At 38.9% G+C, this 24,039-nt stretch overlaps 1 protein-coding gene and 1 long non-coding RNA gene across 17 annotated transcripts in view; one reads left to right on the plus strand and one right to left on the minus strand.

Annotated features, from left to right (window-relative positions):
* LOC140730433 (uncharacterized) overlaps nt 1-1,040 on the minus strand; it is a 69,650-nt gene extending 68,610 nt beyond the window's left edge. The window contains exon 1 of one of the 2 annotated variants that reach the window (XR_012099599.1): nt 591-1,040. This is a non-coding gene — a long non-coding RNA (uncharacterized lncRNA). The remainder of the gene's footprint in view (nt 1-590) is intronic. The other variant, XR_012099600.1, reaches the window with a different exon arrangement.
* LOC140730432 (estrogen-related receptor gamma) overlaps nt 1-24,039 on the plus strand; it is a 231,489-nt gene that overhangs the window by 2,361 nt on the left and 205,089 nt on the right. For 5 of the 15 annotated variants that reach the window (XM_073050828.1, XM_073050835.1, XM_073050834.1 and 2 more), the window contains exons 2-3: nt 4,469-4,558; nt 19,423-19,503. The exons of 1 other annotated variant lie outside the window; for it this stretch is intronic. Coding sequence is in view for 6 of the 14 variants with exons in the window: in XM_073050822.1 (XP_072906923.1) it covers nt 19,487-19,503 (17 nt within the window). In the remaining 8 variants the exon portion in view is untranslated. Of the gene's footprint in view, nt 1-1,299; nt 1,336-4,468; nt 4,559-19,422; nt 19,504-23,728; nt 23,799-24,039 lie in introns of those variants that run through there. 9 more of the 15 variants (XM_073050829.1, XM_073050836.1, XM_073050820.1 and 6 more) reach the window with 7 other exon arrangements.

A 24,039-nucleotide genomic window follows, 5' to 3' on the forward strand; every position in this document is an offset into this window, starting at 1 on the left:
GTTCCAAAGTTCCTGCCTTTCTTTCCTGTATCAGGCTCGCCGGCTACAGCGAGAGGGGCACAATGATGTAGAATTATCATTTGTAGGTCTTGTCCTGGAAATATATGCTAGGGTTTGACAGCTGATCCACTGTAGGCCTGGAGATCCTGGCGCGTCAGTTGCATTTTTTTTTGCTTGCTTGGTTCAGTTTTGTTGTGACCACATGGGGCTGGTGGAAGGAAGCACGTTACGTGCTAAGATAGCTTGTTTCCTGACCATATACAGTCTAAGTGCCTGTGTGTGTGAGAGAGGCGGATATAAGTGTGTGAATGTTAGGAAGGTGTATTCTGCGGAGAAAAAGAAAAGGGAAGTCTATATGCCTGTGTGATAGAGAGAGCGAGCGAGCGAGCGAGAGAGAGAGAGCGAGCGAGAAGGGGAAAGTCACATTGAATGCTGGGCCGGCGTGCCGCATTATCTCGGCAAGAAACAACATTTTATCTTACTGTATTCCAAAACTGTTAAGGAAATAACCGGCGACATGCGAGGAAACGAATTAATGAGATGGCCCTAAATCGGTACTTATGTAACTTGTGAGCTATAGCCAGTCCTACCGTTTAACCAGTGCAGTTTCGAGTGGATTTGGCCAAGTTGTTGTCAGTGAAGAGAATACGCTCGTGATACTGGAGGCCCGTTGTTTCTCAGGACGTTGCAGCAAACAGCACACAATGCAAGCTCCTAATGCAGTGTACACATAAAAAAATCAAGATGAGATTTAGCCTAGAGAACGTGTTTTGCAACAACCACATCCATTTGCCACGTCCTTTCACTACTTATTTGCACATCTTCAAAAGCGAAAATCTGGGGTACATATAACTGAAAAGTTAGAAGGCCTGGGGGCATATAAACTACCCTTAACTAGCGTAGGTATAAGTTGAAAACACTTGAAGTGGAAAGCTAGCTTCTTATTTACGATTAAACTGTCTCGATAGGACGCAGTCACATGCAAGTGGTTGAACTCGCCCTCCACTTAAACCCCCTCGTAGTGGCACTCTTGAAATTTGATACCATTGCTTTTTAGTGTTTATAGTGACGCAGAGCGTCTGACAGTCAGATCCTGCAAATCAAGGACTCTGGTTTACCCACGTTGTGCAGAGAGCGCTTTTCCCCATTTACAAGACCCCTATCGCCTTTGAGCCACGTTGTTTTCTCATCTTCGCGGCTGCATCTATGTTATGTGTTTGCATGCATGTTTTGAAAAAAGTCTAGAAATAATTGCAAATGTATGAGATTAGTTTTGCTTAACCATTATTTCATTCAAAGGTGCTGATATTTTGTCAGAGAGAGGAGCCAGCACTGGTAAGTTTTATGGCAGATTATTTTGAAGAATTAATAGTGTTTCAGTCATTTGTAGTCATTCTTTCAGCATTTTCATGTAACGATACAGCTCGGGGTCATGGTGTATCTATCGGTATAGGTGTTGACAGTGTTGTCAAGGAAATGCTGCGGTGCTGTTTGTTTAGATCGTTATAATACCATTGTGCTTTACGCTTTATTTTCATTTATGCGAGTAACAGGACCATTCACGAGTATTAATCAACATATTCTATCCGCTTTTTGTTTCACTGAAATGAAGCTGATGGTAATGCTGTGACATGTTTACTTATTAGTGGTAGAATTACTCGATTTTCACTCAGTGAAAACACTCCATCCCAATATGTTGTGCGTAGCACAATAACACTTATATGAAGAATTAAAACAAATCTCACTACAAATCTTAAGATTGACCCATTATCAATATCTTACAGTGCTTTCAGTCAGCTGATCAAATGTTCTCTCCTTGGTAGCACAGGTTGAGAGATTCATTGTGCTTTCAGAGAAATTCTTGCACTGCATCCAAAAACTGCACACTATTTAACTATTGAATGTCAAATGGTAACCATAGCTTCTAGAGTTTAAAATAAAAACAATTGAATTCATTTTGTGTGAACCTTTCAATGAAAAAGTTGCACATCACAATCAAAGATTGTTGGACCGTAGAATGATATTTCAGTTCTTTATTTTGTCATCGCATTGACCATTTAGCACCCATTCTAAACTAATATCTGCAGAATTGCCAAACCTGTCACAGATTTTCTTGCATCATTTCACATGTCATTTAGGAAATCACAAAAAAGTCTTACAAGCTAAAATAGATCTTTAGAAAATTCAAGAATTAATGATATTTTACAATAGCAGAGAGGTGTTGAAGTTATATAAGGTAATCATGTGTCTGGTTTAAAAAGTAAATTTGACTTTTATTTCATTTTTCAATGTTTAAAATCAAGGTAATTTCTTCTAAGGCTTTCTAACTGAATATCTAAAATCTGGCAGTTTGCCATTAGTACTGCCATTAAATTTCTGTTTGTTGTAAATTGTAAACAAAATGTATTGTGAAATACACAAAATAAGGGCTGTTTGCAATCTAAATAGTTTGGCTGCTTTATTAATACTTAAGTATTTGTAGTTTTGAAAGTGATATAGGGAGGGTGCAGAGGACAATTGGAGTATTGTATGTGTTAACTGGCGCTGGATGGCAGATATTAGCAAAGGTTATGCTGGAACTGCCGATATCACTAGACCACAGCCTAAATACCACATGCAGTTCTGACCACCAGGTACAATATGATTGTACTGGAGACATAAGAGGATGTTGCCAAAATTGGATAATTTTAGGTGTGGGGATAGATTGGATAAGCTAGGATTGTTTTCTATGGAACAGAGGCAACAGATGGGTGAAGTAATTCAAGTTTTAATATTAAGAATAGTCTAGGAAGACTGAGTAAGATGGACTAATTCCCCATGGCAGAGGGGTAATAAACTAGGGTAATAGTCTTAAAGCAAACGGTAAAGTGATTAGAGGGGTGATGAGGAGAAATATTTTCACTGGGTGTGGGAATCGAGAATCCATTGGCTAAAGGATGATAGCAGAAGTAACTCTCATCACAGTTAAGAAATATTTGAATGTGTACTGGAAGAGCAGAGGCTGACAGAACTCAGACCTAGTGCATGAAGGTGGGATTGGTTTGAATATCTCTTTTGGACTGGTCTGGTCATAATAGACTGAATGGGATTCTCTATGTTGCAAAGATTCAGCTACTTTCAATTGCTGGCATTCTTTAGCAGTAACTAAAGGACTGGACGGTTCAACATGAAGTTTAAACAAGAGTGCCCATTGTTTCTTGCTGGCTAGAGGACACCTTACTCACTTGTCAGCAAAACCACTGCATGCCAGGTGAAGTGGGCTCAACTGCAAGTGAAGATACTTTGTAACTGAGGGATATTATTTTTTAAAAAAATGCTTGCTGAATGTATCCATTGCAAGTGCATGTTTTACATTCAAAATCAGGTAATGCATTTCTAATTTTTCTTCCCTTACATTCCACCCTAGCAGCTGGGAAATCTTGATTCATTAGACTGAACATGTTTGCCTCAGGCTCCCTGAAGTAATTGAGTTGTAACTCAGGTTAGGTTTTAAGGGTTCAAATTGTTATTTTAGGTTTTATGGTTAAATTTTAGATTTAAAATTAAATGTAAGCTGCATACTCAGGGTCAATGCATTGTTTTTAAGGTTCACAATTAATGACTCCACTTAATGTTCTGTTTACTCTTTGGGGTTTGAATAATATTGAGTTGAATCTTATAATTAGAATTTTTCTTTTCATTTGATGTTTAGAGTCTTTCTAGGAACATAAACATAATTTTATATTTTGACATAAATACAAATACAAATCAAGAAGCAAGAGGATAGTCAAAAGACAAACTCTTTGTGAAGAGTGCTTAGCACTTAGCAAGCATTTTGATTTGGAGAGGTTGCTCTATTTTGCTTTTTTTTGTCAGTATGATAGAATTTTGCAGTTATTCCATTTTGCTTGCTTGAAAATATCATGCCAGAAGTGTATTCTGCAGTTAACCTATCTATATTAGGGGTTCCCAACCTAAGTTTCATGGACATCTCACTTAGTGGTATTGGTCCATGAGGTTGGGAACCCCTGCTCTCTATGCTGCAATGCACTCTGGCAATTAACATGGCTGACACTATTTTCTGGCTTTGGAGTCATTCTTCCAGATTTCTGAGCTCTTAGCCTCAATGGTAACCTTAGTTTGAAGATAACCAGAAGCTAATGAACTTTTATTTGGAACCTCAAGTAAGCACATGTATATTTTACTGGTTTCTTGTTTTACCTGTTACTCCTGTGTAGGATGGTTTTCAAAAGACTTCTTCCTGTTTAGCACTATAGTGTAATTTCACTTTTTTAAAAAGATGTGAAGCTTTAGAACCAGCAAACCGTTCAAAAATGTTGTTCAAAAGTTACCGGCTATGTGAAATTAGATTTACAGGCTTTGAAGTTCCATGGTATCTCTTCTGATGAAATTTAGATTTTATAAAGCTATATATACTTCATTATTTTTTTATTCTAATCCCCATACCCTCACCTCTGTTTTCATGCAGAAGGTTGTTGCTACTCTATAGTGGCCTTTAATAGAAGGTGGAATGGACTAAATTTCCTGACTGACAGAAGCAGTGCTTGCTTATAATAGGGTGAGTCAGTTATGACATTCATTATTTTTCAGACCACAGTTTTTAAGTGAATCATACAATTATATAAAATAGGAATAGCTTGTGAAATGGCATATCCTATAAATGTGCCTTTAACTTCATAAGAGTGTACTCCATTTGTCAAGCTTAACCCTCTCCACTTTTCATGTCAGACGTACTTCTGACCTTTAAGTGAGACTGACAGTTTAGTACCACTTTATGGATAGCTTTATGTGTGGGCCACTCTTGGTTGGGACTAGTTTTAGATTAATTAGATCCATTTCATTTGAGACTTTTATAAGTTGTTAACTAGGTGACATTTGGCTTCCTTATTTAGTCTCGTTTTAGATCCATGATCAGAAAATGTTCCTCATCTAACTGTCGAACAGATTCATCCGCTGTGGGTCTTACCTTCCATGGCATAGTCAGCATTGTAGAATTCTCCTTTAATCAAGTATTGTGAAAAAACATAGTTCCACTTGCATTAAAGATAAGTCTATTATGATTGAGTTTGATTGGATAAAGTTCAGAAATATAAATATATTATATATATGCATATATATATATTACTTTAATTCTCTTTAAAGACTGAGTTTTACATGACAATCAGCTTGGAAACAGAAGAGATATAGACTGACTGTATGATGTTACCTGAACTAAAGAGAGGCATTGATAATATTTTTTTCCTGATCGGGATGATTAGATTCTATCTTGGTATGGGTGGACTAAAAGAAACTAAATGGTAAAACATTACAAATGCAATTAAAGTGTCATTGAAGTGCAGAGAGCCTATCAACAGAAATGGTTTAAAGTTAGTGGAAGTAGTTATTGATGCTGGTGGAAGTTGAGAATCAACTCAATTAAGCGTCCATTAGCAGTTTAAAGAGATTCTAGTTCAATGCTGGCATCCTTTCATTGGATTCTGTCTTTGGGTTCTGCATTTAACAAGACACAGTGGTAATGCAAAAGTCATGCAGTTTGCAATTATTTCATGCAATACTCTGTTTTCCTACTCTTCACCATAATGGAGTCGGGCATGTGATGGCTAATTTTGTGAGGATTAATTTTAAATATTTTAAATTAATAGACCGAAAAAAAAAGAGATGTAATTTTTTTTAAAATTGGATAATTGCTGTGCTAATATCAGTATTGCAACATTGGGCGCAACTGAAGTGACTCTACAGAAACTAATATTTGATACATAGAAATTATAATACATAGAAATATATAGGAGTTACAACATGGAAACAGGCCATTTGGCTCAGGCAATCCGTGTCGGGTTTTAATAACTGGATCTGAATTCTTAAAATTAGAAATGAATTTTTGGGAAAATTATCAATAGACCAGAAGCAATCACACTACACTGCAGGCTGCTTAACTACTTTATTCAAGCAGAGATGTACATTCGGATAATATTCATCTGAACTTTTGGGGGTTTGCTAATCCCTCAGGCAGGCTCAGTGTAAAGGGCAAACATATTTATAGTCATCCAAATCAGACTGCAATGAATGCATCACATATTGCTATATGGTGTCCTAATGCAAAACTATTATATAGAAAAGAAACATAGATTTCAATTTCTCCTATATATTTATACAAAAATATAAAGCATCAAAACAATAATTATATAAACATGTTTATAAGCTTTCCTTCAGTAATTTAGCACAATGTGTTAAAAAACAAATGAGACATCACGTAGCTCGATAATTTCCCATGACCGAGTCACCAGCATGAAGCATGTAATTTAGCATGATTTAAGATGCATATCTCTGAGTTTGTGCATTGTTTCCAGATAGGCTTTAGTTTTTCTGACCTTTTCTGATAAATTTTTGGCACTTGCTCCTGCTCATTTCATTTGCACTGCATATGTTGCACTGCATAGGTTAAAGCTACAAAAGAATGCAATATTTCTCAGGCAGTCTATGTAAATTGTACGGTGACCAAATGCTGATAATGAAGGAGTAATAGTGAAGGATAAAAGAAACATTTTTACCTAGAGAAAGAACATGGTTAATTTAGAAGTGATGAATTTAAGAGAATTTGAGAAAAAAAAACAATTTTCATCTTGTTTTTTGTTGAACAATATTGATTCCCTTTCCCCTATATGGTATGTAACTCTCTCATTCGTACTGAGACTGAGGGTGATTTGTTTCCTGGCTTCTGCTAATGGTGTCAAATAAAGAATGAACCACCTGCTAAGAGTCTGCGTGAGTCTGACTTTGCATCTTTTTGTTTCCATTTTTTTCTCTTTCTCACTTCTTGTCTCTGGTGTTTCCCTAGAAACCCTAGCAGACTTGGAATCTCAATGTTTTGGGAACCATGGCCTTTCGGTTTATATTTCATCACTCCAAACTGAAATTTCTTTTTGGCCAACTGTACATTAGTTAATCCCAGCAAAGGTGTCCATTCTCACTATATCGGTGTGTTCATTCCCTAGTTTTCTAATTGGATCTCAGCTGTCAATTTTTTATAACCATGTTGCGACACCACCAGTTTAACGTCCCATTCATGCACGATAGATGATTGAAGCACAATTCAGAGCTCCTGAAATTAAAAATCTATCTTGACCTTATAGCTCATTTACTCAATTTGTCACAACAGAAATTGTCTATTGTACAGTCACAAATGCCATTGTAACTCCAAGACAGATTGCAATCTGCATACTTTAATACCTTCTGGTATTTCTAATTCTCTGCCTTTCCATGTTCCACATCCTGTTTATTAACAAGAGAGGAACTATGAAAGTGGGCAGCAACTTGGATTATGTTTGTCCTTTATTTAACCTCAAACTATTAGAAAATTTAAAAAGTGAGAAACTAGGTAGAACCTGTTCACCCATCCCATGACTTCAAACCAGTCTTGGGTCCAGCAGTTGAACAGAGTTATGATTCATAGGACATAAGAAGTAGTGATAGAGAATAGATAATGTGTGTTTACTATGTGATAGGACTATAAAATGCGGCTAGAACGGAGGAGGAGATCATTGTTTGTAAAGGTGACCATTAGAACAATAACTTTGCCTAACTTGTGTATATTATCAGTAATTAAAATGGTGTTTCACCCATATAACAATTAACAATGAGTTAAATACAATAGAAAAACATATTCATAGAATCGTAGAAATCGACAGCACACTACTGCCCTTCGGTTCGCAATGTTGTGCTGACCATGTAACCTACTCTAGAAACTGTCTATCGCATTGCCCTGTTTTTCTAAGCTCCATGTTGCTATCTAAGAATCTCTTAAAAGACCCTATTGCATCTGCCTCTACCACTGTTCTCAGTGTATTCCACACACCCACCACTCTTAGTGTAAAAAAAAACAACAAATTACCTTGACATTCCCCCTTGTACCTGCTTCCAAGCACCTTAAAATGATGCCCCCTCATATTAGCCATTTCAGCCCCGGGAAAAAAGCCTCTCATCATTTTGTACACACATTTTTAGATTTTTACACACAATACTCTAGACACAATAATTTATACACACAATATTCTAGATCTATTCTTCTATATCTATATATTTTACAGGCATTAATTTCAAAAGCAGATGTGTTGAAAAGGCAAAAGTATTGTTATTTGTATTAAACATGGTTATATTCAAGCTGAGACAGTTCTTGGTGAGAACCAAGCTGATGGCAGAAACTTTAAAGGAGAGACTAAAGCAAAGAAATGAGGGAGGAAGGGAGAAAAGACTAACGGCAAACATAAAAGGAATACAAAAATAATCTATGGCCATGTGAAAATGACAAAAGTTCAGAAAGGAAATGTACTCTTGGCACCAGAGGGCATGGCTGAGGTACTAAATGAATACTTTGTCCATCTTCTCCAATGAAGAAGGTGATATAACAGAAAAGGAAGATGTAATTGAAATTCTTGTGTGAACCAAAAAATTAATTTCATCTACCCGAGTTTGGCCCATATCCCTCTGAACTCTTTCTCTTTATGTACCTGTCAAAGTGCCTTTTCAGTGTTGCCATTGTATCAGTCTCAACCACTTCCTTTGTCAGCTTGTTCAACCTATCACCCCCTTCCCCTCAGGCCCCTCTTAAACCTTTGCCTTCTCACCTTAAACCTAGGGGTCAAAGATTTAGAAGGGAACTGAGGGGAAACTTACTCATGTAGAGAGTGGTACATGGAATGAGCTGACGGATGAAGTGGTTGAGGCAGGTACAATAGCAACATTTAAAAGGTGCTTTTGACAGGTACGTAGAGAGGAGAGGTTTAGAGGGAAATGGGCCAAACTCAGGCAGATGGAATTAACTTAGATAGGCATCTTCGTCATCATGGAAAATTTGGGCTGAAAGATCAGATTCCATGTTGTATAACTGTATGACTTCTAAAAGGCATTCTGTAGTGTTCCACATTATATAGATGGCTTCAAGATTGATAATATGGAATAAAAGGGGCTGAAGCAGTGTGGATAGAAAATTGGCTGTTAAAAGAGAGCAAAAGTATTGGTAAAAAGTTATGAACTTCAGGGAAAGAGAGACCCGCTGGTAGGGTGGGTATATAAGTGGTAGATGAAAAGTTCTGGTGTTTCAAATGTCACATATTTGATAGGGAAAATGGGAAATGACTTTATAAACCTAGAGAGTACATTTCTAAATTGGGGGCAAATAGGGAAATTGTGCATAGTTCATCAGAACAGGTAGGCAGATTGAGAAGTGGTTGTGGACCAGAGTTCATATTGTCTCATTGAGATAAGTGCACAACATCTTGAATATACTTGGGATGATTGGATTAAGCTATAACATCTGGTATATTGCAACATGATAAGTCCAACAACATAAGATCATAGAATATCCAGTAAAGCTAAGGTGTAATATGGTTATACAGTCGACTGTCCTTATCCGCGGGTTCCGCATGCGCAGATTCAACCAACAATGGATTGGGAAAACCCGGAAGTTTTCTCTCCAACATTTGTTGTTTGAGCATGTACAGACTTTTTTTCTTGTCATTATTCCCTAAACAATACAGTACAACAACTATGTACATGGCGTTTACATTGTATTAGGTATTATTAATAATCTAGAGATGATTTAAAGTAATACACAAAAAATGCTGGTGGAATGCAGCAGGCCAGGCAGCATCTATAGGGAGAAGCGCTGTCAACGTTTCGGGCTGAGACCCTTCGTCAGGACTAACTGAAAGGAAAGGTAGTAAGAGATTTGAAAGAGGGGAAAATGCTAAATGATAGGAGATGACCGGAGGGGGTAGGGTGAAGCTGAGAGCCAGACAGGTGATTTGCAAAAAGGGATACAGAGCTAGAGAAGGGAAAGGATCATGGGACGGGAGGCCTAGGGAGAAAGAAATGGGGAGGGGAGCACCAGAGGGAGATGGAGAACAGGCAGAGTGATGGGCAGAGAGAGAAAAAAAACTGAATATATCAGGGATGGGGTAAGAAGGGGAGGGGCATTAACGGAAGTTAGAGAAGTCAATGTTCATGCCATCAGGTTGGAGGCTACCCAGCCGGTATATAAGGTGTTGTTCCTCCAACCTGAGTGTGGCTTCATCTTGACAGTAGCGGAGGCCATGGATAGGCATATCAGAATGGGAATGGGACGTGGAATTAAAATGTGTGGCCACTGGGAGATCCTGCTTTCTCTGGCGGACAGAGCGTAGGTGTTCAGTGAAACGGTCTCCCAGTCTGCGTGGGGTCTCACCAATATATAAAAGGCTACACTGGGAGCACCGGACACAGTATACCACACCAGCCGACCCACAGGTGAAGTGTCGCCTCACCTGGAAGGACTGTCTGTGGCCCTGAATGGTGGTGAGGGAGGAAGTGTAAGGGCAGGTGTAGCACTTGTTCGGCTAGCAAGGATAAGTGCCAGGAGGGAGATCGGTGGGAAGGGATGGGGGGGATGAATGGACAAGGGAGTCGTGTAGGGAGCGATCCCTGCGGAAAGCAGAAAGGTGGGGGAGGGAAAGATGTGCTTGGTAGTGGGATCTTGTTGGTGGTGGCGGAAGCTACAGAGAATTATACGTTGGATCTGGAGGCTGGTGGGGTGGTAGGTGAGGACAAGGGGAACCCTATCCCGAGTGGGGTGGTGGGCGGATGGGGTGAGGGCAGATGTGCGGGAAATGGGAGAGATGCATTTGAGAGCAGAGTTGATGGTGGAAGAAGGGAAGCCCCTTTGTTTAAAAAAGGAAGACATCTCCTTTGTCCTGGAATGAAAAGCCTCACCCTGAGAGCAGATGCGGCAGAGACGGAGGAATTGTGAGAAGGGGATAACATTTTTGCAAGAGACAGGGTGGGAAGAGGAATAGTCCAGGTAGCTGTGAGAGTCTAGGCTTATAGTAGATATCAGTAGATAGGCCGTCTCCAGATATGGAGACAGAAAGATCAAGAAAGGGGAGGTTGGTGTCAGAAATAGACCAGGTAAATTTGAGGGCAGGGTGAAAACATTGACTTCTCTAACTTCTGTTAATGCCCCTCCCCTTCTTACCCCATCCCTGATATATTCAGTTTTTTTCTCTCTCTGCCCATCACTCTGCCTGTTCTCCATCACCCTCTGGTGCTCCCCTCCCCCTTTCTTTCTCCCTAGGCCTCCCGTCCCATGATCCTTTCCCTTCTCTAGCTCTGTATCCCTTTTTGCCAATCACCTGTCTGGCTCTCAGCTTCACCCCACCCCCTCCGGTCTTCTCCTATCATTTCGCATTTCCCCCTCCCCCTCCTACTTTCAAATCTCTTACTATATTTCCTTTCAGTTAGTCCTGACGAAGGGTCTCAGCCCAAAACATCGACAGTGATTCTCCCTATAGATGCTGCCTGGCCTGCTGCGTTCCACCAGTATTTTGTGTGTGTTGCTTGAATTTCCAGCATCTGCAGATTTCCTCGTGTTATGATTTAAAGTATACGGGAGGATGTGCATAGGTTACCATGGATTGGGAATCGAAAAAAAGACCGGAAGTACTCTTAAGTCAGAACAGGTACATCCGGTATTATTTAGCATCAGTTAGTCAAATGTTTGTCATTGTACATAGTATATATTTCACCTTTCTATACATATAAAACACTTAAGAAAAGTATGTATTTCAATAATTAAGCCACTGTGTTGCTTAGTAATAGTTGTAGCTTTCATGGGGGCAGGGCCTTAACAAGCTCCATTATTCTCACCTTATCCTTTAAAATTGTTCCAATCGTTGACCGACTGTAGCCTAACGCTTTTCCAATGACCGATGGCGTGTCACCTCTTTCTGATCACTTTATTATTTCCACTTTATTTTCAATTGTGATCATTTTCCATCAATGGAACAGAAACACTGTGGACGGCGGGTCCTGAGCTCCGTCAGGTCCTAAAGTCCACCGCACTGAGACAGGTGAAAGAAGGTCTGGAACTCCACCGGGTCCTAAAGTCCACCGACTTGAGCATCCTTTTTTTTATGGTATCCGCGGGGGGCGGGGGGGGGGGGGTGGTCCCGGAACCAATCCCCCGCGGATAAGGAGGGCTGACTGTTTTTTTATTTGTTTATTAATTTGTGTGACATGTAGGTATTGCGATGTATCTCCCACGTTTAAAGGGAGTCATAATGGGTGATTTGAAGTAGAATTCAGATGCACAGTAAACATATGAAGGGCTTGTAACTCCATACTGGTCCAGACATCTGTTGGGTCTTTGACATTCATCAGCCATATACCATAATTATCATCCTGTAGTGACCAGCTTCAAAAATACACACCTGAAAAGCAACAATGAATATAATAGTGACCTCTGTACACTGCAGGCAGATACAGAGGTAAAGGTTTTTAGGAAATGATAATCATAACATATCATTTTTACACTGAGACAGTCAAGTACTTGAGTTACTTGTTGCATTGAGAGTTGAAGCTCAACGCTAACACATTAACTGCACCACCCTAGCTTTGAATTTTGTAATAATACCTATTATCATAGAAATCTACAACACAATACAGGCCCTTCAGCTCACAATGTTGTGCTCAACATGTAACCTACCCCAGAAACTGCCTAGAATTACCCTACCACATAGCCCTCTAGTTTTCTAAGCTCCATGTACCTATCTAAGGGTTTCTTAAAGGGCCCTATTGTATCTGCCTCTACCACTGTCACTGTCAGTGCATTCCACACACCCACCACTCTTTGTGTAAAAAAAATATCTCTGACATCCCCCTTGTACCTACTTCTAAGCACCTTAAAACTATGCCCCCTTGTGTTAGCCATTTCAGCCCTGGGAAAAAGCCTCTGGCTATCCAGACGATCAATGCCCCTATCAGGTCACCTCTCATCCTCCATTGTTCCAAGGAGAAAAGGCCAAGTTCACTCAACTTATTCTCATAAGGCATGCTCTCCAATCCAGCCAACATCTTTGTAAATCTCCTCTGCACTCTCCCTATAGCATCCACATCCTTCCTGTGGCGAGCTGACCAGACCTGAACACAGTATGCCAAGTGGGGTCTAACTAAGGTCTTGTATGGCTTTAACATTACCACATGGCTCTTGAACTTAATTCCACAGTTGATGAAGGCCATTACCACATACGCCTTCTTAACAACACTGTCAACCTATTGATGCAGATAGTTCCTAGGTTTGCTTATTGAGCACCCAGACTAACATCTTGGCCCAGGTATCCAGAATCTTTTCCATGTATTTCTAACTAAATCTGATTCCATGACACCTGACTTGCTCTGTTGATGATTCTACAGGTCATGACTCTTCAAGTATAAGTCTGGGTACTTTTTAAATATGATAAGATTTTATGTCCCTACCACCCAATGTGTGAAAGGTCATTTCCTTCTTTTTGCTTTAATCTTTCACTAGTTGCTTTAAATCTATTCCTTTGATATTTGACCCACAGCCGAAGGAAACAGACACTTCTCTCTCCTGGCCACTCATAATTTTATACATTTCAGTTGTGTCTCCTGGGTTTCTCTCATATTAGAGAGGAATAGCCTAGCTTCTTCAATCATTTGTAATAGCTAAAATTTTGTGGTTTTGACAGCATCCTCACAAATCTCTGCCCCCTCTCCAGTGTAGTTACAACTTTAAGTACTGCATGGAGTACTCAAGCTGTGGGTCAAATATTGCTGTGTGTTTGTGCATAACCTCCCTGCTATCATATTCTATGCCTTGGCTAATAAGGGATTCTGCTTGCCTTTCAATTATCTTATTGACCTGCCCTGCTATCACCTGTGTGGTATACAGTCTAAAGGCCCAATGTATGTCCATGCCTCTCAATATACTCCAATTTATTGTATACGCCTTGTCAGAATGCTGTGTTGGTTGTCTCACACTTCCCTGCCAAAGGGTCTTGGCTCAAAACGTTGACTGTACTTTTTTCCATAGATGCTGCCTGGCCTGCTGAGTTCCTCCAGCATTTTATATGCGTTGCTTAGATTTCCAGCATCTGCAGATTTTCTCTTGTCTGTGATTGGATCACACTTTTCTGAATTAAATTCAAATTGCTGATTTTCTGTTCAAATACCCCAGGACCTCTACTGTCCTGTAGTCCTAATGCCTTCCTCCTCAGTTTCAACTCTATAGTCTTTCAATCATCTCCTGTACATTTAAGTCTAAATAATTAATGTGTGCTGCAAAAATTCAATGTGACACACCGTAATTACAGAACATTTATATTGCTGCCTCCTAAACTGTTGATTACATTAGTTGATTTGTTGTGCATGTGGTGACTTGACAGGTTGGTTCCATGGGCCCATCATTCTTTCCCCACCTCATCTGGTTATACCTATCACATCGCAGTCTTTGTCTTATCCCTCCCTCTCCCTTCTACATACTGGTCTTCTTTCCTCTACGTTCTCAATCCTGACGCAGGTTACGCATCAACGTGTTGACCATTCCTTTGCTACAACAGATGTTGCTTGAAACTGCTGAGGCCCTTCAGCCGTTTTTTTTGAATAAATTGCCTTTTGATTACTCTGCATTGCTGGATTTCTGCAGATAGAAACCCCATTGGCTGTGTGGATATAACTTCTATCCGCACAATGTACAACTTGTTTTAGTCTTAGACAATGAGTCATATTGGCCTGCGCCCAGCCTCCACTCAATATCCAGTCTTTAACATCTGAACCATCAAGGCCGGCTGGCATTTGAGAGCCAGATGTATCTTCTCGTTAATTGTCTGAGGAACTACAGCCCAGATACTGAGCTCAACAATCCAGAGAAACCCATCGGTCACCTAGTTGAAGCACGAGGAGGTTATGGTAGAACCTTCTGCAACATTATGCGGAAATTGCAAACTGTCCACCAGTGTACTCCAGAATGAATTTAGAGATTCTTCAATACTCCATTCTTCTCAATGTGGTTTATCAAAAGTAATTGCTGTGTTGAGATCTTTGGAGGTTGAATTAAGAAAGATGAATAGTCAATCCAAGCAGAAGAGCATGTCCAAAAATATTGGGAACTATCAGAGCTCTAAAGCAGCATATCATTTTGAAATGAATCTTCTGAATGAACTCTGCTCTTGACACCTGGTATCCTCTGTCCAACTGATTCAGTCATAGCACCCACAGTACTAGTGTTACTTTGTCATCCCACCGACTCTAGCTTAGATTTGGCAAATTATAATGCATATCAAGAACTCACCTTTCTGGAATCCTTTGTGTTTGTCTTCTGTGCACATGACCTATTCTGACAGCTCTACAATGTAGCTACCAGGGAGTTACGGTATGTCACACAAAATCCATCTGTCGGCATTTTTGGGGTAACTTTAAAGTAGGATATTTATCCTAAACATGGCTAGCTTCTAGCCAGCTGCTTCCTATGTTGTTTTATATGTCTGCCAAACATACATTTGAATTTCTTTAAGCATATTGGGAGACAGGAGCTCCTTAACTGAAAGGAGAGTAGAGGCTAAAGCACTTATCATTCCCAGAAAGTATCTGAATTTGCCCATAAAGGGTCTTACTCTATGGGACAACAAATCTAGAACTGGGTAGTACTTGACCAGTATGCGTACAATGTGACAAGTGAACTCCTTCTGTGCCTTTGTATTTTACAATAAGGTAGTGCAAATCAAACTCAGAACAATGACAGGTTCAGTTTAGCTCTCCTTGTCAGATCCTTGAAACTTTGTTGTGCCTGCTGGTTGAAAAGTGTCACTTCTCCTACTGGCCTCCTTTAGAAGCATTGTCTAAAGGAGACTTGTAACTTCTTTGCTTGACTTTGCCTTCTGATAGTTGTCTATCGCCAAACTCGTTCCCCTGGAGAGGTAAAATTGGAGTTCCATCTAGTGAATAGCAAGTTAACAACATGAACTGCACAGATAAAATCTGCCTGCTTAGTTCTCATTCATGACTTTGCAAGTTTTTGGGTTTTTTCTTGCAGGTATCAGGTCAGACAAGCACCCCACTTGTGAAATTTATTCTGCTCACATAAACATAGTTGGAGTAATTTTTACTTTAGTTTCATGTATGGTGGTATTGGTATTCACATGTCGTTAGAAAATTATTTCATCCTGTTTCTTGTTTTTAACTAATATTTTCTGATTAGTATTCTGCTTGTTTCTTTATATGTAGCATATGTGTGCTAACCCTTCAGGTGGATTTATTTCTTTATATGAAAACTATATAATACTGATAAACATCAACAAAATCTGCACATTCCCTTAGCCCTGGTCTGTAATGCTGTAATGAAGCTGGATACATCGCATAATTTTGAAAGAGCAATATATTTTACAACATCAATATTTAAATCACTGCCCTAGACCTAACACTTCTTTATATCATTAACACACCATCCCACTGCTTTAGAAATGCTGGAAGAGGGCAGGCTGGGTCCTGTTTCTAATCATGTTGAAGGCTGGGCTGCAGATCTCCCTGAGTGGGGGAAAAATGTTTGTGCATATTTTATGTGCAATTTAGATTTAATCTTAAAAATAGATAGGCAAAAATCCAAAGCAGTCATTTATGCAAATTCTCTCATGATTCCAAACTAATTCAGACAGATCAGAATATGTATTGTCGGAAGTCCATCAGTTTTACTGGTCCAGTCCCAGAATGTCATTTAAATGGCAGCTTGCTGCTGATCAGCAGGTTTTGTTGTCTGATTATAATCCATTTGCATATAAAAGTGGTGCTATGTGACTTAGATTTTGGCTTATAATTTTTTTGAAGTGAACGTCTGCATAATTCCTTTTGTTTCCCCATTTAAAATATTTCCATGGATTTTTATAGATTCGACTAAGATTAGGTTCATTTTTGCAGGCCAGGAATGTTTCTGTAGTAATATTAAACATAAAATAAAATTATCTCTATGTAGTTCAGGTAGCATTGAAGTTTCCTGCATCCTTCATACAGTTGTTGGATTTTGAAAGCACAGAAACAAGTTCAATAATAATAAAAAAAAGCTTGCAAGCATTTTATGCTGCTGTTTGAGAATTGTATTACCCTATATAGAATAGATTACAGTTAATGATTTTCGTTAGTAGTTCAAGAAAAGCTATTTGCAGATATTCAAAGTGTTTTGTTGCATTAATTCATTCCATAGAATTCTGTAGTCTTTCTTGATCTGTAGTGAAAATGTTGACGTATGTATATATATATGTTCTCTGTGATAAACTCATGTTATACATCTTTGTTGAAGCAAACCAAAAACACAGTTGTATAACAACATTATTGTTGTACCTTCTCCCCCCATTGTGTTAGCATTTTGCAGCTACACTGGATTCAAAGTCAGCTGTGTAGAGATACAAATTGCTTACTAATCTACGTACAGCTAATTTATATTGGATAGACTTTAATGAGATGCACCCAATCTTTTTACTTGTGCCATGATTAGAATCAAGCCCCGGGTCTTGATAAATATTCCATCAGAGTATTCAAATTACCCTTAAGGGCATTAATATAGGATAATAGATGGTTGGCAGTGAATTACAAGACAGTAATTCAATCGAGTGGTTCTGATGATGTCATAAATTGAGAGCCGAAAGTGCCTTCTGAATATGAGCAGATCAACGCCACCCCCACCGCCACCCAGCCCTACCACCCTGGATTTAATTATTACCTTAATCCCACTGCCAGCTATTACTTTCTTTTGTATATCATTATACAAAGAAGAATACTTAGATGAATTTCAACAGTTTAGGGAGGCTTGGTGGGTGCAGAGGATTTGTTGAGTGCAGACGCACAAGTTATGATTATGCCACGAGAGTGGGAGTGATATTCAAAATCCTTTTAGTAAAATTGATGATTCCAGTTCATTCATATTGCTACATATCTCATCTGCTGGATTAGAGATGTTATTGGAGGCCTGGAAGAAGCACCTGTGTCTTTTCCACAGCAGATGCACGAAAAGAAATAGGCAAAGGCAGGGTATCTTAAACAAAATATTTTTAGAGTTGTTTAATGTGGAAGGAGACACTTTGGTCCACTGTGCCTGTGCCAATACCAGATACCCATCTCTACTAATCCTATCATCCAGCACTTGGCCTGTGGCATTCCATGCCATGCTGTTTCATGTGCTTATCTAAACTCTTAATAAATATTGCAAAAGTAACTGCTACCACCAGCTTTTCAGATAGCAGGCTTGAGATTTCAACCACTTTCCGAGTTAACAAATTTCTTTCTCAAATCCCCTCTAAATCTTCTGTCCCTTACCTTAAATGTAAGCTCTTCTGGTCATAGGTAACTTTGCCGAGACGAACTGTTTCTCCCCATCTTTCCCATTTATGCCCTTCACAATTTTGTTTTCTTCAATCAGGTCACCCCTCAGCGTCCCTGTTCCAAGACAACTCTAGCCTATTCAGTCTCTCCTCATAACTGAAATTGTATTTCAGAAAATATAATCATATCCACTATGGCAACAAAAAGTGAACACCATGCTTCAGCTGTGATCTAACAAATATCTGCACTTATATTTTATGCCACAGCTAACGAGGCCTTTTTAACCATCTTACTTACCTTTCTGCTGCCTTGGGGATTTTGACAAGTATTGTAAGATCCCTTTGCTTTTCATTGCTTCCTGGGATCTGACTATTTATTGTGTATAGCCTGGCCTTATTAGTCCTACCAAGCACATCAGCTCACATTTTTCAGGATTAAATTCCATCTGCCAGCGGTGAATTTGGCCTAGCATTTTTTTTTCATATTAGAACAACAACATTTTCTTCAGCAAAATTCGGGAAATCCACTTGTATGGGCTTAATCTATGTACTTGCTTCAGACAGTTTGAAAGTACTGCTATACTGGTTGTTTGAATTGCTGTGTCTTTTGTGGGAGCTTTATTTGGCATACTAGAGAAAATTTGAAATCAACATAGAAACATAGAAACTTAAAACAATGTTGCAACCATGTTATTTTTGTTATTATGCATACCTTATTCTAATTTATCCATCTCATTTTGAAATTATTTCCTTGCTTTATTTTGCCTTGTACCATGCATTATTCCTGGGCCAAGAGTGCAGGCAGGAAATCCATGTCCAGAGTTGTACTGGTTCTACAACCAGGAAATGGAAGATGCGCAGATTTCTGCTCCTTGGTGTTATAATTTCTCATAATAGATCAGCTGATAATCAAAGGCCAGGGCAATTGATGCCGTACGCAACCAAATCTGAAATGAGTAGGAAGGACAATGGCATGAGTTCCGGCATACTAGTCAGCTAATGGTAAGGAATCCTTTTAAAACCTTGTAGATTGTAGAGGCATGGAGAAGCAGAGGGACCAATGGATTTGTATTATTTTATACTCCTGGGAATAAGGAGACAACATGGTTGGTTTTGGTCTTGATTTTAATAGAGTTAAAAAGCAGGGAGGGAAGACGTATAGGGTGGCATATTATTAGTACAGACCCTTTCTTTTGATGGATGGTGAGCACCTGTTAACTATTTGTGCAGGGAAAGGAAATGTACAATTAAAATGTGATCTTTTTCCCCCTTCTCTCCCTCATTGAAGACGCTGGGGCGCAGTTCCACAGGTGTTGACAACCTTCCTCACTTCGCCCAAGAGCCCATTCTTCATGTGGAAACTTAAACCGTGAGTATCGGCAGGTTGTTTCACTTTGAAGGACGTAGAAACTCTGTTCCCCTGATGTCTGCAGTTATGCTATAAAGTAATAGTCATTGGATGGTAACCTGGAGCTGGGAACTTGGCAGCTTCCCTCCTCTTCCTTTATTGGAGTGATCCAACTCTAATCTTACTCTGCCTTTGAACTCAGCAGAGAGAAGAGTTTCAATCTGGAAACTTAATAGTTCTGTATAAATTAGAAGTGTTCGGTGATATATATATCTGCACTGTCCAACCTGACCCTTTGAGGCAGTTCAAGTGAATCAATTTTGATTGTCTTTAATAGCTGATTTTTCCCACTTGATCACAATATTATATCTCAGCTTCATTGGGAAAAATCATGAAACTCTTTTAGAGTGCATAATGATTTGATAAGTTTTGATGATTCTGAACTAAAAACCACACGACAGGTATTTTGGACACAAGGTTACCAGAAATTCTGGGAAATAAACAAATAAGTATAACCAAGATCAAAAGCAGTGCTGTGACAACACAGTAACCCTCTGTGCTGTATTCTTCAGAGCTAAACTGGGACTTTATAGTTGCACTCCCCACATGTTGACTGATGGAGCCATTGGGAGGAAGGGACGAAAGGAGACTAAGCAACATAGTAAGTGAAGGGTGAGACCTCGTCAACTTGAATGTCAGTGCAAGAAGCCTGGCAACAGGTTGTGTGTGTGCCATCTCATCAAGGGGGAATCAGCCATGGTGATTTGGGGGACTTCACTTTGAGCCACAAAATAATCGGCATATTGAAAAGTCCTGACAATAGTTGTACTATTATTGTTGTCAGATAAGTTTCTGATGCAGATGTTTAGATCCACAATAATCTATTTATTTAACAGGCTTTGGCTATAAGATTTGTAATAAATCTGGAAAAGGAACAGTTAAAACTAAATGTATCTCTTATTTTGCTCTGGGGAAGCTGTGCTTTTGATAAAAATATTGTAGAGTAATAAATTCATCAAACTAAAATGCAGGAGCTAATAGACTACTCAAGTTTCAATGAATGGGAAATAGAAATCAGGCTCTTATTACTGCAAAGATACACAGATGCTGTCTGCTTTAATCACTTGGTCATGGTTGGCAGACAGTTAGTCACCATAGACTGTGACAGGGTGAAAGCAGGGTACCAGGGTCCCTAGCAAGTGAAAATTTGATGCAGAAAATGATCTTTTTCCCTCCCTAGAAGTTAACAGCAACATTTTACTTCAAATCATTAGTCTCGCATAACTCAATCAATATGGATTTACTCAAAAATCAATTTCCTACCGCAAATATGATTGTTAAATAATTCACAAGTAACAAGCCCTCTGGCACCTGGAGGTTGAAGGGGGGTAAGTGCTGAACAAGATTTAAAGCAGATTTCAATTAAATGAAGAGAAAAAATATATTAACATTCAGTCAGCCTTTGAAACTTTTCTTCATTTGGTCAGAATTTTTTTGGGAAGGGGAGGGGCAAGCTGAGGAAGAGCACAGTGGAAAGCTGCATAAATCAGCGCAGGTGCAATGGAGCGAACTTAACTGTTCAGCATATGTAAGTGCAATCTGAAAATCACTTGAAATTGGTCCCTAATGACCTCTGCTTTTGTCATATGGTCATGATTATAACGATAAAATTGCATTGCCATGCCTTTAGTGAGAACGAGGTGGATGAATAATTGTTACGTGTATTGAATGCAGTGTGTGTCTGGGTGAATCAGGACAGCCACTGGACATGTATCTCCTCTCTCTAAAGCAGTTTTCAAAGAGCCCACCTCTTGTACTAATAGGTACCAGGTACACTGTGATTTTATTAGGAAAGCTAGCCAGGCTTTTGAAGGTGTGTGGAAACGTGGTGCGGATATGATGGCTGATTCTGTGTTCGCATCAAGCTCACTAATAAATTCTAGCTAATTCATTTTTTATTCTCTCTAGGGGTCTGCTTGCAGACTTGACTTAACAGGGGAAGCATCATGTTACTTCCTTTAAATAATTGATGTCTCTTGGCCTAAGCCAGCTCAGAAGAAAATCTGAAAATAGTGACTGATTAAGTAAATATGTAGCTTTTGCATTCCTGATACGTGGCTGGGATTGCTGTCATTGAATCTTTGTGCAGAGCTCTCTATTTCAGAGGATGCATTTTGACAGATTGTCATTAATATCAGAAATGCAATTAAAGAAACCTTTGTCTCTTTTAGTTTGGCCTATCACAGTAGTTTCCGTACTTGTCATAGAGACAGTTCAGTGTAACCACTTTCCAGATATACCAGCCATGGAGTTTGTTGGAAAATCATAAGAATGACTACAGGATCATTAATGTTTCAGTGTGATCATCATCACAGATCAATGATCCTGAGTGCTCTGCAGTTGGCATCCTCATTGAAAGCTGGTATCAGCAGAAAAAGAAACCCAAAATGGAATAAAACCAGGCCCATACTGTATGTAGATTAAAAATAACAGATACTTTATAGTGATTACAATGCAGTAATATAATCTTAGAGTTTAGATGACAGTTATAAACCACTCAAGGTTTACTTTTGTGGCTCATGACATCACCTGAACCTGTCTATTAAATTACTGCCTTGCAATCACTCTTTTGTAGCCATTATTCTCAAATACCTATGGAATCATTTATTTTCTAATAATCCTTCCTGAAGAAGGAACTCTTGCAGTACTGCAGTGGTAGTCACATGATCACATGCAACATTGGGCCCAACACTGCTGTTAAGTTTATTGTCCTTTCACCTTTGTAATTGCTGTGAACAGTGCACCACTTGTTGTAAAGATTAACTCGAGTTCAGTGAGTTAAGGCAAGAGTTCAATATCACTTCTGTTGATACAAATTGTTTGAGTTTTGTTCCCTTGATTCGCAGTGCAATTGAAATCTGTGATTGCTCAGTTAGGGTTTGTCAGCTGAGGCTCAGTTGGAAGTTCTCCTCCTATTGTGCCAAGGGGCTGTGGATCTGAATCTGACTTCAGTGGACTGAAAGCAGTCTAAGTTGTTGTTCCAGCACTGAAGAGGTGCAGCACTGTCAAAAGTGCATGATGTTGCAATCAGATATGCAAAATTGAAACTCTCTCAGGGGAAAGACCCCCCCCCCCCCCCCCCCCCGGTGCAACCAATCCCTGATTAGGAGACTAATCACTGGGATCCCGATTAATGTTTGCCCCTCAACCAACAGCTAAAAACGTATTACCTGCTCTTTATCACAGTGCAGTTTCATTTATGCATGTAGTTTCAGGTCACAACTGAAAGGGGCTTTTAAGACATCTTATCATGAAGACTTTGGATAAATCTGAGTCTTCCTATCATGACTGTATCATAAATGGTTAATTATTATTTTACATCTTAATGCCATTGATCAGTTATCTGAAATGAAGAGATGTAATGATAAAAGTATGAGTTTTTGGTAAGCAGTAGGAAAATGAATTTTAGAGCTAAATATCTGGAGACTATTCAATTGCTGAGAAGAAAATAATATATTATTACTATTATCAACTTTTCCTGAAAATATTGTCCTTCCTGAGTGGGAGAGGGTCAGAATGATTGTTAGCAATTTCTTCGATAACGAGTACTAGTGTACCAAAACCCCAGCTGGCCTTTATCTGACATCATTAATTGACAATCACAAAGTACAAGTTCTAACAAACATCCGGATGGTGATCAAAGTCCGACTCCTCTCCTACGTTTAACCAGTGTCACTAAGTTCAGTTGTACATTATATCCTTCACTACTGCTGCAATCAGTTACTCACTGCAGGTCAGCAGTGAACCCAGAATTATTTTGGTCATCGTATTTTCCATATTAGATTATAAGTATTTTTCATCGATGTCTTTTTAAGGAACATTTAATTAGACATGTAAAGAAAATCTTAACGCTACTCTCACAACAACAAATATTTTACTATTTACAAATAAGTATTATTTTTGTATTCATATTTTATGTCATTTGGATTGGTACTAAAGTTTGTGTGATCATGACACTGACCTGGTTTTTGTGCAAGGTTCCTTCCAAGTAAGGAACAAACATTCATGGTTGAACAGCCAAGGTCAATGAGATAGTTCACAAACTATAAATCAAAAGTTCACTGTTGCGATGTCCCATTTTCACCAATAACTTTCTGCTTTCTAGATGTTCAAAATTAACCAATTATCAAATGTAATCATTACTATGGAATCTGATTTCTAATGATTATTATATTTATATCAACAGAAGAGAGATTGAACTCTTGACTTAAACCACTGGCAACTCTAATTGATCTTTACAGTACACTTACAGTACAGTAAGTACTACTCTTTTCACAGCAATTACTAATATGGCCATAGGAAGTGTGTGAGTTAATAATATAGAATCCAGCGTCACAAAGTAGTCAACTGTATTTTCCAATCAGATATGCAATTAGCAGTTCCTGCATTTAATATTAAAATAATTTCATCAGTAAGAAAGCTGACCATCTATTCCACTATACTCTTATCAGCTAAATAATTAGTTAAAATAAACCTTGTTCTTTATGCAGTAATGCT

Source organism: Hemitrygon akajei, chromosome 7, assembly GCF_048418815.1.
Source record: "Hemitrygon akajei chromosome 7, sHemAka1.3, whole genome shotgun sequence".
Lineage (NCBI taxonomy): Eukaryota > Metazoa > Chordata > Chondrichthyes > Myliobatiformes > Dasyatidae > Hemitrygon > Hemitrygon akajei.